The sequence below is a fragment of the Varroa destructor genome, unplaced genomic scaffold, assembly GCF_002443255.2.
Source record: "Varroa destructor unplaced genomic scaffold, Vdes_3.0 BEIS01000007.1, whole genome shotgun sequence".
In the NCBI taxonomy this organism is placed as follows: Eukaryota; Metazoa; Arthropoda; class Arachnida; order Mesostigmata; family Varroidae; genus Varroa; species Varroa destructor.
In genome coordinates this window covers 38337947-38355256 of record NW_019211460.1, presented here as the reverse complement: position 1 = coordinate 38355256, position 17310 = coordinate 38337947, and the positions used below count along the sequence as shown (strand labels likewise).

At 41.0% G+C, this 17310-nt stretch overlaps 1 protein-coding gene across 16 annotated transcripts in view; it reads right to left on the bottom strand.

The window, feature by feature from the left end:
* Nucleotides 1-2473: 2473 nt before the first annotated feature.
* The window catches only part of LOC111253725 (oxysterol-binding protein-related protein 3-like), a 28438-nt gene continuing 13601 nt past the window's right edge, over nucleotides 2474-17310 (bottom strand). For 15 of the 16 annotated variants that reach the window (XM_022813570.2, XM_086975390.1, XM_086975391.1 and 12 more), the window contains 11 exons: nucleotides 11850-12108; nucleotides 11543-11721; nucleotides 11144-11244; nucleotides 9401-9788; nucleotides 8667-9276; nucleotides 8182-8450; nucleotides 7194-7348; nucleotides 6718-7015; nucleotides 6229-6491; nucleotides 5754-5888; nucleotides 2474-5441 (listed from right to left, as the gene is read on the bottom strand). In XM_022813570.2, the coding sequence (XP_022669305.1) occupies nucleotides 5318-5441; nucleotides 5754-5888; nucleotides 6229-6491; nucleotides 6718-7015; nucleotides 7194-7348; nucleotides 8182-8450; nucleotides 8667-9276; nucleotides 9401-9788; nucleotides 11144-11244; nucleotides 11543-11721; nucleotides 11850-12108 (2781 nt within the window). In that variant the 3' untranslated portion in view covers nucleotides 2474-5317. The remainder of the gene's footprint in view (nucleotides 5442-5753; nucleotides 5889-6228; nucleotides 6492-6717; nucleotides 7016-7193; nucleotides 7349-8181; nucleotides 8451-8666; nucleotides 9277-9400; nucleotides 9789-11143; nucleotides 11245-11542; nucleotides 11722-11849; nucleotides 12109-17310) is intronic. The other variant, XM_022813560.2, reaches the window with a different exon arrangement.

Genomic DNA, 17310 nt, shown 5'->3' with positions numbered 1-17310 from the left:
TTCTAATAGGAGTAGGTATGCGCAACAAGCATCGCTGTCTGAACCGAAAAGTTGATACCGGAAATCAAAAAGTTGTCTGCTTGCTTGCCCTAGGTCCCCACTAGATGACAATATACCTGAGAGGACTTTCGTAGATTAAAAAGAGAAGCCAAGTAGCTTATGAATCGATTAAAGGGCTCGTCTCCTAGGACACTGCCCACTTTCTGAGGAGGCCAAAAGCAAAGCTAAATAACCCATTTAGCGTTGACGCTATAGTGAACTGTGGCGCATCATGGCGAAGGGAGTTGCGCAATAATCTACGACTACGTGACGAGAATTCTAAAGAGCAGGAGCGAACGACATATGGGCAAATAGTAGAGCTTCCCGAGCCCTGCATCGAATGAAATAAAGGCTCACCCCCTGGAGTCGAACTAGTATCAAGATGAGTAGACACGCAAAGCTGGCCACCTTCGTTAAAATGTGTGTATCAAATGATCAAAAGGATATTGACGTTCTTTTTAACTAAATGAACTTTGAAATCACATGGTCAGTGTAGTATGCGCCACGTCGACATTGTTGTCGTTGGAAGGCTGAAATTTGGCGATGATAGGAGTACCAATAGCATTGGTAGCGTACGACGGAATGCTTTGGAAATGACTGAAGTGTCGGCTACGTTTTTGCGATTGCGTTAGTGTAGAGGTACGAATGTGGTTGAAGATTTAAAATAAAAAAATATTTACATTTTTATGTTTGCTTGAAAACCGTCAATATGACAATATAGACACCGAATAAATATACGCTCGTGCAACAATTAATAGTACACAAACAGTTGGTACAACTAATCTGACTCACTGCGCGCTAAATACTCGTGTATTAGCTGAGGTCAAATCGGACCATGATCTTAACAATTGCGCCTAGTCAATATTGAAGGGTATTATATTAGATAGTAAGAGTTTAATACTTACCCTTGGCAGATTGAGCATAATAAAATATCGAAATTATAAGGAAATTATAGAGCAGGTACAATGCGTACTTCCAAGTGCTTCTCATCTCGTTAACGTATAGCCGTAAATTATCTCACTCCGACCTCGGATACAAATAGTATTTGCCCAATTTCTCAGACGCGCTCCCATATCTCACAATGCTATTAATTTCATTTAAATGGCTCTCTTGCGGAAGCAGTGTGAACATTGTTTTCTTGTTGTGATGATGCAAAAGGCGATGCACAGAATCCTTTAGATGAAGGAGTCTTTATTTCCAGCTGAACAATTCCATACTTCTCCAGTGGTCAGAGAGATAATCGTGTTCAGTTCGATCGAAGCGCCTTAAGTAATGGATGAACGCAGCGATATCAGCCAGCCTATTGACACGATCTAATCTTTCAATTTACGTGATGATAAGCTGATGATGATTATCGAATAGGTAAAAATTCAAGATTTTAGCACACGATACGGTGAAGACTATGATCTCATTTAACGTTGATGGCAAACAGCAGTCTAATGGCACAGATTTTTTACCACTATTAATGTTACTAAAACGACTTGGTGTCAATACGAGGACAGCGCCGACAATGATTTCCGTTACTATTATCGCCGATAGGGCAATTATAGTTTGTAGTCGTTGAAAGGTAAATAGTTATGACCTCACCCGTTACACGAACGAACGGGTGAGGTCATAATAAGCAACCAACGGCCAGGCGTTCTGTTGAATCAGCTAGCTGCATAGACTTCACTTGAAAATGAACGGAAGGGCGAAATCGCTACATCTAACTTTTGGTCGTCTTAGGTTGTTTCTTTTCTAAACATGAATAGGATTTCGATCTTTTAATAAGCGTAGAAAAATGACAGTTTATAGAGCAACTGTTCTTTTGAATAGCCAGTCTAACCGAAATACACGACCTCTTCTATAAACCTAGGTCATGAACTTAATATCTATTCATATTCGTGCAGGTTACGTCCTTCGGACCGAGATAACTTACAAGGGATCAATCAGCCAGTGCATAGAAATACCACCTGAAAAACCTGGCCATTTCATCGTAGCCAAATTAAACTACAACTTATGAGCCATAGAGCAAGGACAGAATACAGGGGGAGTAGCATTCTGATCTGGCTTTATTTCCGGGCCTCAAACCAATGACCGCATTTGTTTGTTACCTATACCTTTATTATATATATATATATATATTAGAACACATTACCTAATACGTTAACGTTTGCAAAAATTAAGTAAACAAGATGGTTAAATGGTCAAAAGAAGTGGACTAGATACGTTTGACTACGTCTTTGTTCGACGTACGTGAAATAGACCAGCGCTATATATACATACGCATCGACCAACCATTAGGCCGTCCCAGGCTGAATGAGTTAATGAAAGGCGCCAGACCAGACTGATTCAGACGTAATAGCAGAAGATAATTATACCGTTCATCTTTTTCTATTATATTTACTAGAAGAAGATCTATATATAATTCGAAATAAAAATAACAAAACCGAAATGTTTAGCGACAACGAACACTTAAAATTATTTTATTCGGTCATAATAAAATCGTAATAGAGGGCTCACTATCACATCCTTAATAGCAGTACTCTTAAATGTTATCTTGGTAAGATTATTCGATTAGTATTGCGTTAATATATTAAAAGAATTAGCGGTGGATACATGATACCGGGCCAGCCGGAATCTTCACCCAAATCTTCTAGAAATCGTCTCCTGTACACCCAGCCTATTAAAACTTGCCATACGATTTTGTTTATCTCCGTGCCTAAACATTTCCAGAAAGATCACTTGTACTAATTCGAATAATTCACACGAAACACTGCAGGATCGGCGACCTATCAGAGTAATTTTTACTAAGAGATTTGTGTTAAATTGTTTATGCTAAAAATAAACACGCGAACATAACCGTGTAGATGTTATCACATCAAGCAACCCAACTTTAACAACGTACAACTGTGCTGCAACAAGTAGCTTATTTGTAAACGTATGTAAGGCTCATGTTATATCGTACGTAGCACGGTTACAAACGTTGAAAAAACAATGCGGTACTTATTAATATCACAGAACAACATAGATAGGAGTTGTTGTTGTTGTGACAACATCTAAACAGCAAGAAACCCTTATCTAGACATAAACAGCTGCGGTCAAGCCTACGTATTTCATAGCACCTAAACCATTACTATATATGGTTACTTAAATTCGTTGCCATAGAACAAATCGTCATAGCACACGCCCATGGAACGTTCAACATTAGCTTTTGAATCTTGTCGAAGACGTGAGGACATGCTATACCTATGCTAAATTAGACTCTTTGCCGTTATGGACGAAAACTATGTTAACAGCCAGCTGACCCTCTCGGTCAATCGCACCTTTCTTTTGCTTCGTTCTCCTTCTCCTGTTACCTTCGTCCTCAACTTTGATATACCTGTATATAATATTATCAAACTACCCGTACTTTGAGGCCGCTCAACTCTATTGGGTAACGTTTCACTCTATATATCGCTTCATCTCGTTTTCGTTAGAAGCTACAAAGATGTCAGCTTTACAGCGTTACACGCTGAACAGTGGAGCTCGAGACGCTCAAGCAGCATTATTATTAGAGCAGAGAGTCAACGGCATTTCTACTGTATTAAGCTAATGCAGACCATGTAGGACCCGCATTATAGAGAGAGCGAAGTACATTGTTGAGTTGAGGAAGATAGTTTTCCTCTATTTAATAGCAGGCAACGTGAGATTTCCCCAGTCGCAAAAAAATATCGGTAATTGGCTCCAAAAGCGAATGTCCAGGCTACGTCCTATTTTGTCTAGGGTTCACTGGCAATATCGCTAACATCAGTAAATAGCTAAATGTAGGAGAGGCAATCGGCACATGTCCACTTTTGAAACGCTATCAAAAACATTGTCGAACGGTTAGTTTATTGTTTTTTTTTTCGCCTTTCATCGTTAGTAAGTAATAAGTTTAGTATCAATATAACTACGTTGTATATATATCTATGTAATTACACGATATCGTCTCATTTTTTGCCTCACGAGTCGTATTAGTGGGATGATCGTTGCTATGCTATCGTTCTAAAGCTTTGCCAGATCGGAAGGAAAGTTTAGCTTGTTCAATGTGGCCCAAACTACTAGACAAGAAAACCTCTGACCAGCCACCAATCTCGCCTGGCTAGTAATCCAGCTTTAAGTATAATAGCAGTTCTGAACAGAGCAGAAAAAGTATTTCGCAAAAATTAAAACATCGTCACTTAGATAGTTGCTTTATCGTGCATCCAGAACCACATTTAATCAACATGGCCCGATTTAGCAAGAACAGCCGTCTTCAACGTACAACAACAAAAACGATTACGTTAACATTGCCCCTAGAACCGACGTTCTGCGAATTTCTCCTTTTCCATCTTAAGCACGCGTTCAACTTTGTGCTCACCGCTATTATATGCCCCTCGAATGTTGCCTGTATATTTGAAACTATTCATATCATACTCTCTCGTCGAAACTTGCTTTGTTCCCCAGCCTCCTCTTCTCCGTTCTTCTAGCTCCCGAAAGCTGCCAGAGATTGCTAGCCCTGGCGAAGCATCCCTAAAAACGGCCGTTTCCTTTAAGGTATAATCACTACGGAGGTAATTTCCGTATCAGCTTAGGCAGATGCAAACACATATACGCGCACCTTGGTAACACGTGCATTTTGGTAGCACGCGCATGCGTACTAAAACTATCATACTTTGTACAAGCAAACGTATTCTTCAAATAAATTGCTGTTAAAAAGAACAACCTGCAATAATCAGCACATATCTCAGCTAAACTACATCTACCACGCATGGTCATACATATAAGACGCCCATATAATGATCATCAAAATGATACCTTTTTTGTATTACTATTGCTACTGCTGCTGCTATCGGTCATTATTGCGAATCTGTGATTCACCTTCTAAGAGGCAGAACGATGAAAACTTTCCTCATGTCTTCCACACAGGTGTTTCCATCCAATACGCATCACCGAGCCGCAGACCGCTATAAAAAAACGCCAGCGTGCTACTACATAATCTTGAGCTAGTTATAAATCTGCTATTTATGATTAGTGCAGATAAATCGAGTAACGGACTCAAGTAGCAATTAGAATGATTGTTATATGTGCCCGATACAGAATGATGGCGTATAAGTTGAATAACTATAGTGCACTGCAGCGCTTCCTACCGCCCAAAAGGAATTATTTCTAATTTTTTTACTTTTTTCATTGCTTTAGATCGCCGCCTCTCCGATCGCAGTCATCGCTGCAAGGCGTGCATAAGAATGAGCTAATTTCCGGCCTGAGGTTAGCTCGTTTGTTTTGGAGCGTTGTTACTTTATCTATCGATTGCCCATATATCTTCGGAGAAATGATGATTTTTGAAACCAGGATTCTCCCTCGTCTCCCAGTAGCGATTGTTGTACACCCAATTTTCTTCCCCGTTTGCGTCAAATACCTTCCTATCAAAAACAATGCAAAGAGTACAACAGTGGCAGTATTTCAACGTTAGTGTTTTGCCGTACGTATCGTCGTTCACACATGATAAGAACACAAGGTATCTGTTTTCACGTGAAGCTTTCAACTTCATACTTATTTTCATACATACATATTTATTAGTATTAATGTTAATCGATGCACTTTAATATAGTATAACGAAAAAAGCTTTAGTAAAACACTTTTCGTAAGTGATACTTAATAATAATAACTAATGGTAATTTTATCTAACCTTCCACTACTAACTAATTACACTTAAGAGCTGTCATGCTAGTTACCTGAACCACATTGGGTAGTATTCCTCACCACGCTCCTCTCGTATTTTTCTACGTTCTCTCTGTGATTGTTCCAGCCGGGCTTTCATTGCTTCTGCTCCATCTATATCGCCGTTTTCGAGTAACCTCTGGTCAGGCCTGAGAAGGGTCCATTTTGAAAAAGTACAGCGTTAGACCTCTATTGAAAGTAATAATGAGTGAGATTATTGCACATGTTAACATACCATTCGGACACTGGATCTTATCACAAATAGCCGTTTGTTCGCAATAGTCAATCTTCTTGAAGTAGAGGTGCACTTCAGCGCACGAAGGTGTTTTCTAATCAGTCGTTCAATGCTGATCTTCCTAAAGATAATTTCATGTAATATCTTTGTTAACTATGGATGCGAAAGGAAGTGTTTAGGAGTGCAGACACAACCCAGGCTATGTAACCCAATTAGTATAACTGGCAGTTCATCAAATCGCTCGGAGAACGCACCTAAAACGCGTATCGGTCGGTGGCAGAATCAATTCTTGGCCGGGCTGTAGCTCGTTGAGTTGCATGGCAAAACGAGAAAACCCATAATAGAGCTCATAATCCTCCGGCATCTGCCCAGGTCGCCAAACGCAACGGGCCGTGGACGCTACTGGCCCGCAGTAGATACCTTCCGTCCATTTGCCCATTAAGTGGTGAACTGGATTTTTCAAGCCATCCAAAACTGAACCATAGACCTCGTGCTTTTTGTCTGACCAATACGATGCCTAGAACACGAAAAAGACGAAGACAGGATCGAACATTGCGCACAAGACAGAACTAGGAAAAATGATAGTTGTCAAAAAAAATTAACTATAGGTACAAACAAGTTATAGCTGTTAAATTGGACGAAATTGTGATTTGCTGAATTCAAGCAGTGTCGTAAACTACAAATACAACGTTTTGTACAGGTATATTCGTCCTACTATATCTTGTATACCTCAATGAACTAACCTTGACAAACGTGAGCTTGCATGTAATTTTGTGAGTGATATCTTCGATCTTCATTTCGCCGTACTGATCGGCCCAGCGCTGATTGTTGGAAAACAGATTGTGTACGCATGTGGTCACTTTGTTCCATACATAGTGCGAATCGGCTACCTGCAGATGGACCTTGCCCACGGGCATTATCTCCATTGATTTTCCCCAGAATTTTGTCTTCATTCGTATGTCTTGCCAAAACGTAAAGTTGCCCCCGTCCGCAAAACAGGCCGAAACAGGCGGATGATGCTGTACCTGTTCGGCAATAAAACTAAACCAGTACAAACAATATAATTGAAGTGCGATATTTTCGCTGTTGCACTGTCGATCTAAGCCAACCTGTATATAACAGTTTCACAGTTGTCGGCAAACGAACATGCCATGATCAGTCTAACGTGTCGTTGTAACGCACGCAATTTAGAACACAACAAAAGCTCGTTGATACCTACCGGAAGCCCTTGTCCTCCCTGATGCATTCGTAAGTCTCTCCGAGAAGCGGATTGAAAGGTTTATGGCCTGCTCGATAATAACTGGACGCATAGCCCGATACGGCGAACGCAGCGATGTGCACCATTCGTTCAAGTGCATCCTTCGTTTCAGCTGCCTATAACACCGTGATACAATGAAAAATTAAATGAAGCCCATTAGTCTTACAATTGAAAGTCAATTATAGAAGGTAGAGAATGCCACAATAAGCTGAATCGGAAGTCGGCCATTTTGTGGATTCATAAGAACACCGGACGTTTGTCGTAAGGGTAATTTCTTATGATAGACAGAGAACTAATCATTTGCAAGAGAAAGCTCCCGCCGATAAGCAATCCTACCAGACATTTTAAAAAAGTACCTGTGTAAACTGCGACTGTTTCTAACAATGTTTTGCTATCGCTTAGCTGCCAGTTGGTATTATATGAACTCGCGATGACCTGTTACATGCAACATCACCTTTTAAATACCATCTAAGGGAACTGTGTGAAATATGCTTTTTCAGAAAAACTAACATGCAACAATTACCAGGTCCCCGTTTCGCCAAAGGCCATTACTTCTTGAAGTCTACCATGATGACTAGCTATCCAAATGTCAGTCTATACGTATTGGCTAAGCTGAAATGGCGGCATCTAAATGGTTTCAAATCAAGCCCTTGAAAACAAAGTGGAAAATAATGCATACATAGCCTTTAGTGTCATTGAGGGTGACTAAGCTATCCAGTACGCAACATTCTACAAGTGAAGTTCGGCCAGAACTTACTCGACGGAGGACACTGACTTCATTCGAAAACAGGTAGCGACGCGTAACTGCACGCATATCAATGATGTTACAAGCATACGAGGTGGCCGTTTGCCAAACAGACATTCGAACAAAGCGAAGAAAAGTTCTCTTCTATCGATTGTTTTAGTGTCTTATTTTAGAATAACTTGTCTTTTTTTGCTACGTTTCTACCTTATCAATCAATTCGCTATACTCGAGCTCTTCGCATAGCCGCTGCAGCATATTGAGCGGCTCATTGATCGTTACAGGCATTGACACCTTCGACAAATCCTTGCCGATGTTCTTGTATAGTAGCGACCATAACCCGTTATCGCTATTTGGCGGCTTAACAGCCGGCAATTTCGTGCGACGAGTTGTTAAGCTGTCCACTATTCCGCCTGCAAGCCCTCCATTAGCTACACCGCGCGTTGGGGCATTGTACTCTGTTCCGTCGTCCGAAGCTGCAATATTGTAATCACAAAATTTACTCCACAGATTTTCCTGTTTCCGTAACGTCACCTGACTATAATAGTACTAATATCCAGAACCTATTTTGCTTTGTAATTTATTTGCCATTTATCTACACACGATGCGAGTAGATACCAAACGAACTCAATCTAAAGCGTATAGCTAAATGTTTTAGTTTCATATATGTACATATTATAGTACAAACCAACCTTCACCTTCGGTGTCCCCTTCAGAGCAGAATGATCCCTCAGACGATGACGCGCAGACGCTGAGCTGCTCTGCAGCGTCGTAGAACTCGGTCGTCGAGAGCAGACTCGACGTTTCATGGCTACTCTCATGGACCAGACGACGAACTGCACTAGCAGGGGTCATAGAAATCGGAACCGTAACTTGTGTGGGCGTCACTGGCTGGACAGCTGCCGCGGTTGTTTCTTGCGGTTCTTCTGAACTGACTATGTCTAAAGCTGGATCCGAGTCGGTAGTGCCCACAATCGCGCGAATTTTTGCCAGTCTTTCTTTGAGTTCTATATTCTGTCGTTGATAGGCATTCAGCGTACTACGAAGGACATCTGCCTCGGGAGACACTCGTTGAAGTGATGCACGCCGCTGCTGAGATTCAAGCTGCCCCGCCAAAGCCTGGAGATCTGTCAATAGGTGACGCGCGCTGTCAATGAAGTCCTGAGCCGCTTGGGTATTCTCATTCGACATCACGGCTGCATGTGTGCAACAGTCAGAAACAGCTATTACTGCCGTAGCTCCTCCTAAGCTAGAGCCGCAGCTCGGCAAAGCCACGCTCATCTCGCTCATATGATCGTATTCCTGACAACACACGAAACAAAAAAGCGCAAAGTGTTTTCTGCCCTTGTGACAACATTCAACTTTTTCCTCTCAACATTAGCAGCACTAAATAGATGGTGTCCAAATATAATGTTCGTTGACCCACCTCCTTAGGAGGGAGATGATGCGGCAATTGGTCCTGCTGTGACTGCGATAAAACAGCGCCGGGACTATGGGGAGCCTGGGCCAACGAACCAGCTCCACCAGCTGATCCCTGATAAGCCTCTTGTAAAGCTGTTGATGCGACATCTTTGCCGCTGCCGCCCCCGCCGTCCTCGCTAGCTGGACCCCCCCCGTTAGCATCGTCATCGCGTCGCTGCCTCCGCGGCGGCTTCTTGCGCGGGGGCGGTCGCACCGTGAAGCTATGCACGCTGTCCTCAAGATTGGCCAGCTGCTTGGAAAGGGAAATGAGCCGATCGGAAACACTAGTTGGGGCGGGTGTATTCAGAACCCATGCCAACACGCGCTGGTCAGTCGAAGCAGCTGTTGATGACCTAACAAGCCGCGCATCAAAGACGTTCAATAGATTGTTGTATGCTTATGCCAATTATGTGGACAGATACTGCGGTTATTAGCTAACTAGATGGCAGGTTAGAGGCTGGCAACCCCCCAGCCGCTTAAGACATGGAAAAAAAATAAATATGCGTCTAATGGACAAAATTTTACTAGGGACGCCGCATGATCGTGTCTTATCATATTGGAGTGAGACCCATCTTATTGGATATATAACTCTTGACGTTTTAAAAAAATTAAGATTAATTTTTGTTAAAGATGTAAGGTCAAAAGTCAAAAATAAGATAATTGTATATTTTGTGTGGGAAATTTCAACCTGGTATGCGCCAAACGACCCCGCCTACTCAGTTAAAATGAAAGAGATTCGTCGGAGCTAGATTGGCTTACTTTGAAAAAAACAGCAAATTTTGTTACTACATTTTGTCTAGAAGAAGACTACATTGTCATAAATCATTCTAAAGACAATTTAGTCTAGGTCGATATCACTCTTGCTAAATCGCGGATGTGGAATCCATTAACAAATACGATATTTTGCCGTAAATAGCAGAAAGGTCAATGCTTAAATCAGTAATAACCATCTATAGTAGAAAAATTGTTAAAGCCTAAGCCATCACGTGAGAATTGACTTTCGTATAAAATCAGTCTTAACATATGTAATAGGATGGATTTCACTGTAATTTTCCAGAAATTTTTTCAGGTTTTGTTGAATGGACAATCGGCTGGGTCGCTTTCCCGAGTAACTTCGGTGTAACAACAACATATATTCAGATTCCACAAGGCGCGAACACAACCTCAAGCTTCGACTACAGGGTCAATTGGTACTCGTAGGCCCCCGGTATTCACGCCCTTCTTGTCCTTCTAACTGATACCTTAAGAAGCATTTTTAAGGGGCATCTTTTGTATGTAACAAGATGTGGACGTCGAGGTCACAAAGCTGTCTGTTGTATAACGTAACTATCCACTATTTAAACGTGACAGATTTCGTGTTGGTTACGGCGCACCACAAAGCTGTGTAAATACACACAACTAACAGAGTCATCGAATGCATAATACTGTAGTATGCATTATTTTTCCCTAGTGGCTCGGACGGATGAGATATCAGATGGAAGAGGCGCCTATGCACGACCGCGCTCTGGAGTGGGGGATAGTCTGCCGCACGTGGCCTCTGCTTATATTATGTCACAAAAATACTATTTACATATGATATCTTTCAATAAGGTCTTAAACGGTCACTAATTACGTACGCATTTGATCAGATTATGTAGGTTATATTGAAACAAAGTGGGAGACTCGCGTACCCTTTGCATGTCGATGCAGTCGGACATTTGAGGCTTACCTTGGACTCGCGGTGTCGTATTTTGCCAGTTCTTGCTGCTTGTACCGCCGATGCGCAGAAATAGACTCGATCCATTTATCAAACGAACCGTGATCTTTGAGCTGGTAAAAAGATTTACGTAGCACACAATTAGTTTGCATGCTGGTATATGCAACACGGTAAAACAGCTTTTCTTCAAATGCCTCTGGAGCCTGACTGTTGGGACACTGGGTTGTTGGTGTCATTTTGAAATATACCTTTTACTTGGAACTAGTTCTGTTCGAGCGTTTATTTTCCATTCATTTTGGTATGACGAACGGTTCAGGTGCTATGTTGAACACCAGTAAACCTGGATTTCCCTAAAATTTAGTTATGTTTGTTGTTCGCTGGCTACATCTACAATGCTATTTCATGCATTACCTTAAGATGGTAAATGAATTCGTCGGCGTCAATATCGATTCGCAGATCTTTTGATTTATATGATATAAATGCAATAGCCAGGTCGATCTGACCGTGACTTCTTCCACGAGCCATCTCGCTGGAGTTTTTTGCATACGAAAGGATTCCATTCTCCAGGAAAAAGAAGCGACGGTGCCAACCTGAAGCACAGGACATAAAACGGTCAGTACAGAATCGTTCACTTCGCAATACTAGGTTATGGGTTAACCACTACTTTGTCACTACAGCCACAACGTTAAGAGACTGCTATCTACAGCAAATAACAGACCTTTAAGTGGCCATTTTCGTCTTTTCATTATGTATCCTTCATGTTTTGATGGCCGCTCCTTTGGAACCGTTTCTCCAGGTTTCAGACCACGCATCACCTCCCATTCATCATCTTTATACGCTTTTTGAAGCTTCTTCTGTATAGCCTTAGAGGGGCCTGGACCGGATAGCATGGCCGCTCCTACAGAGCCTGTTACAGTAGACCCCGTTCCCACCGATAGTGGTGGGGTCGTACGGCCGTCCCCGGGGCTCATTATATCCTGAAACGTCCATTTGTATTGGTATCAGAAAGAGCAGGAACTTAACAGGTCATCCGCTAACTAACACATAGTCGACTCGACTCGAACTGTGCAAAAAATGACTACTAAAACGCATATTACAATATGCGAGGTTATTGTGAATACAGCGCAGTAATAATAGGACCACATTAAGCCATATGAACATTTTGTGGATGTCTCACCAAAATGCTACTTCTGCACCATATGCCACAAAGCCTCGCTTCGACGTCAATAGGCCTACGCCTATTCTACATTCTATTTAGACCTAGCCTTTTCCTACTCACGCATAAGGGACATGTTCCGACAGGATACAACCCTTACATTGGTTCAGTTGGCCACATAATAAGCGTTCGTCGTGCAGAGAGTCAAATATGTTACAAAGGATATTTCGGCCAGCGGATTTCGCAGTGGCCAGAGGAACGCGTGATATGATAACCGCAGAGGGGGAAGCTATGTATATAAAGTAGATTGCTCACCAGATAGATTTAATCCGGTGAACAGTCGACTTAGTCAGCATTAAAACCTGCGGCAGCATCAGATGATGGACTATCCGACTGATTATGCGCCAACCGCTTTGCTAAACGTAATTTTTTTTTAAAATAAAAGTGCTATACTTAAGTATTTGAGCACACCCTAGTCAGCCGTCTTCCATTGGAACAAAAGCTCGGATGGCAAACATTGCGTGATCACGTTTAAAGAAGGGAAAATTTTGCGATAGGAGCAACGGGACGTTATGCATTCGTACAAATAATGTTTTGCCAGGACTGGTATTAAAATGAAGTATTTGATCGTGATTACAAACAAACATGTTATCAAGTTTTTTTTGTCAGCGCAACATAAATATCGAAATTGCAAACGTTACTTTTTTTACTAGAAATTTTAACAAGTATATAACGCAAAACATTCGAAGAACAATCACTAAATGAAAATATTCCTTCTATTATAAAGCTATATAAATCTATACGAGAATTTAACAATTTTGTTAAATTAACAGAATGAACAATAGTAAGGTTTCTGAGGAAAATACTCAATTTTAACAGTGGACGAAAGCAGAACAGAATTATGGAGAGCTCGGTTTTCGTACCTTCCCGAAATGTAATACATTAACAAATCTTTCAGTAATACTAACCTCGAGATGATTTTATGAGCAATGACATGCTCTGAAATGTGTGTCTGAAACTTCGTGTCTGAAACGATTATACCGTAACCGGTACGAGCCCAAATGTCAAACCAGTATAACAAACCGTCAGCAAGCGATACGCGTTGTAACAATGGCAATATGCAAGCGTATGAATGAGATCAGACTAATGGTCTGGCCACTGTGGGCAAAAAAAAAACTCTTATGAGAAATGTTTAGATTAACAGATAGATACATCATCGAATAGTCACTATGACCCAATCATAGATCATCACCTTAAATCTATTTCGTGTTTGATGGGATTCAACGACCTCTCGCTCCTAAGCACGAAAGCAATGCAATAATTAGGAATGACTTAAAATAGAAAAAAGAACACTATTTTCTATATAATGCAGCATTTTCATGTGAATGTGTGCAGGTATTTTAGACAACGGCAAGTGCTAAAGACAAGCTGCAGGGGATATTTGCCTGGAAATGGAATTTTCTTAGCAAAGAATACAAATATATGTAAATAAATACCTATAATTGTAGCTAGCTTGTTCGAGATCGTGTAAGTAAATGGCTGCGAGTGTATCATATTAAGCTATTGTAACCCAATGAGCGAACAACACTTTTTTTCTCATAGCCATTAAATATTCAAAGCGTATGGTGTACACGCCATAGCAGACCACTATTCAGATGGCGTGTAAACAAAGGTCTGTACCGCTGCTTACTATACGACTTGTAGATGATGATCTTTTTTTTTAAATATGTATCGTGTATTGCTTCACTTACTATGAAAATGATGAGTGAACTTGTAGTACGACCAGGTTAATGTTGGAATGACACTCTTCGGCAAATGGGCCGTATTTATAGTAGGTGTATTGGAAGACACATGGCCTTTAAAAGCTTTTGAAGTGTGATTTTCGATATAACACAAAGCGTTCGCCGCTTTAATGCTCAATGATATATTTACAGGTTTTTGTAGCGCTGAAAAGGACAGCTTCCTAATTTAGCTATGTAAGTTCGCGGCCCTGTTACTGGCATACTGTGTGGTATACAGATTTTTGTGCTATAAGTTGAAACATACATTTTGTAGACGACGTCGACAACAATGTACATATAAATAACAGCCTTAATATGATCAAGACACGCCACTTTCCACGTAGACCATAACACATAAAATTATTAAGCAATAGCAAATATATCTTGTCTTCCAGCTACCTTTTTGATTAAGCGTGGTCTTGCAGGGACCAGCACGCTCTCCGACAAACTGTAAACTATACTGAGTAATATATTGGGCATGCTTGCTTCTGTACAATGAATGATAAAGTTAATGAAATAGTACGCTCAAGTGTGCCCTTTACTTTATTGATGAATGAATAAGTTCGTTCTGCGACCAATCTAATAGCTGAGCTCGTAAATAAGCAATATATATATATATATATGTATATGTACAATAAATGTCGTTCCGTTGTATTATTTGATTTATTCCATCAATCGGTCAATCTCGCAAACGCTGGGGAACCAAAAAAGACAAAAGTGCCACGGGAAATTGATCGGTAGGCACAAATTAGGTAGCCAGAAACCGATAATTCACTCGCTTCCGGCAGATCGGAATCATCAGGATTATATGGGACTCAGCGCGAGCTATACAAGATTTCTCTTAACGTTGTACGGCTCGCGTTGGGCTTTACATAATTCAAATAACTAGGGTTGTGCAGTGGTAAAATCACCGAATGTTTGTCAGCCCAAATCCTATTTCCAATACAACTAGCAAAATCAAAAGAACATTCAACATTTTAAATCAGTAATAGAGATTATTTGTTCATTTTACTGAGCCGGTCTCCTTAAGCGAATATATCACTCCGATATCTATGTTTAATGACACGTACGACACCGCACCCACTTTGACCCGAAGTTCTGTATACGCGTTTTTCTGTACTGAAGGCCTATGTGCCTCTTGTGTATTTCTACCAACGAACGCTATCACCAAGATTCGACAAATTGTTCTTCATAGCTCAATGCGATTTGTCGTTCGCTATTTTCTCATCCCGTGACCATTCAGATAGATCGAGCGCTTTTAGCTGAACTTGCGTAGCGGGATGCGGGATGAAGTTAGACCAACTTGAGTCTTGGCCTTGTCTCCAGCAAAGTAAGTTCGTATGATAACATCCAACTAGGTAAAACAACACAGTGTTGCAACGTGATAAATAACGCAGAGAAAGGCCGCCTTATTACCCGTTGAAGCTGCCGCGTCTCAGTCGCTTTATCGTCGTCTTTGTGTGTGTCTATGTGTGTCTTACATCGCCGGTGGTCCCGGCTTGCGCAGGCGCCCACAACAGGTAGAATTTCGTGTCACAGAACAAGCCGACACAACTATGCTATGAAGAAAAAAAGAACTAAATGGAAGCCAATATTAAGCAGTGCCATAACGTATGACAAGGTGAGCAACTGACAGGACAAGCTGACCTTTCTGCTCACTCATAGACACACGACGTGTAACGCGTAACACAGACTAAAGTGGAGGTTCTCGGCTCCACCTACAGTTCAGCCGCTCCATAAAGGAACGAACACCGTACACGGCATACAAATGACTAGGCATCTTTGTGCCCCAGCAACATTCTAGTCGCTGGGTCGACTTTTACTAAAGTGATCTAGCTTGTATAATAGCTTGCAACTATCTAATACGAATGAATGACACGCTATAAACATCGTGGCCCGTATCTAACAGATAGGGCATAAACAGGTTTATTTCTCACACTGTATTAAAAGCGTTAGATTGTAAAGATCTAGCATACGCCGAACGCCACACGCGTTCTTCATTTAGCACAATAAGGCTCCGCACAAAAATTAGTATGTAGCCTATTATTGAATGCGAAAACAACCAAAGTTGCAATCTCTTACCATCTGCATCGTAGATGACTTTGACATGCATTAAAATCGCTCACATAATAACACTTTACCGTGAAAGCTCTCCGGAAGTTCAAACTTCGCGCCATCTGAAATGGGTGCTCCATCGAGATTTCTGCTTGGCTAGCGTTTTTAGTCTAATATGATTAAAATTGAGTTGTATACTTCGACATCAAACAGACCGCCTTACAGAGCAATCGGATATAAACACCGGGTATATTACCGCAGTCAGTGGTTGTTACGGCAAAGCAGTCTGCCTCAAAACGAAAACTTCCTTTTTCATTAGACGTATATTTATTAATTAAAGAACGATATTCTAAAGACCCTTGTGGAGGCAAATTTCGTAGCTAGTTCCTCCAAATATAATACATTTATATATATGTTGCATATACGCGCCATTCAGTTATTTTTGGTGTGCTATTTCTCGACCCATAGTCAACAGCAATAAGCAAGTATCACTAAATGCCGTAAAGCTTCGCCATAAATTAAACTCGAGGCCGCTCTAGGTAATTGCGATAGAGAATTAGAATAGGTAGCGGTTCGGATATAAAACAGTGTTAGCAGATACTGCGTACCGCCAGCATTTTGATTTAAAGCAAAAAGTTGTTCGCCCAATGACGTTGAGCACCGATAATAAGGAGAAAAAGAAAAAAAGACCTATTAATAAATAGAGCCCATATTTATGGCTACATGGTTGTGGCATATAACCTACGAGATTAAGAGTAACAGCTTAGATCTAATAAAATGAAGCAGAGGTTGTCGATAGAGGAAGGCCTCAAGCGAAATCAACAAAAAGCATCTTGAAACCTTAACAATCAGGTTGAGACTAGTTTCAGTTCTGCAACCGACCTAAAGATACTAAGCACAGACGTAAACTATTATCCTCTATTGTGTTGCAGATGAGCCGAATTTAACTAGCCGTATACCGAAAGCCTACATTTGACATATGTCATAATTGGGGCTTCAACTAGCCAGATAATATGTGTAATAATCTATTGCTCTGTTGAATGAATGAAATGAAATGAACAGTGAAACGGAAGAATGTGTACCTTTAACCGTCAAACAACATGAGGAACCTTTTTGAAATAATTGGTCCACAATCAAATTGTGGTGGGCACTTGCTATAGCCTTTGCCTAGTTGGCAACACTATATA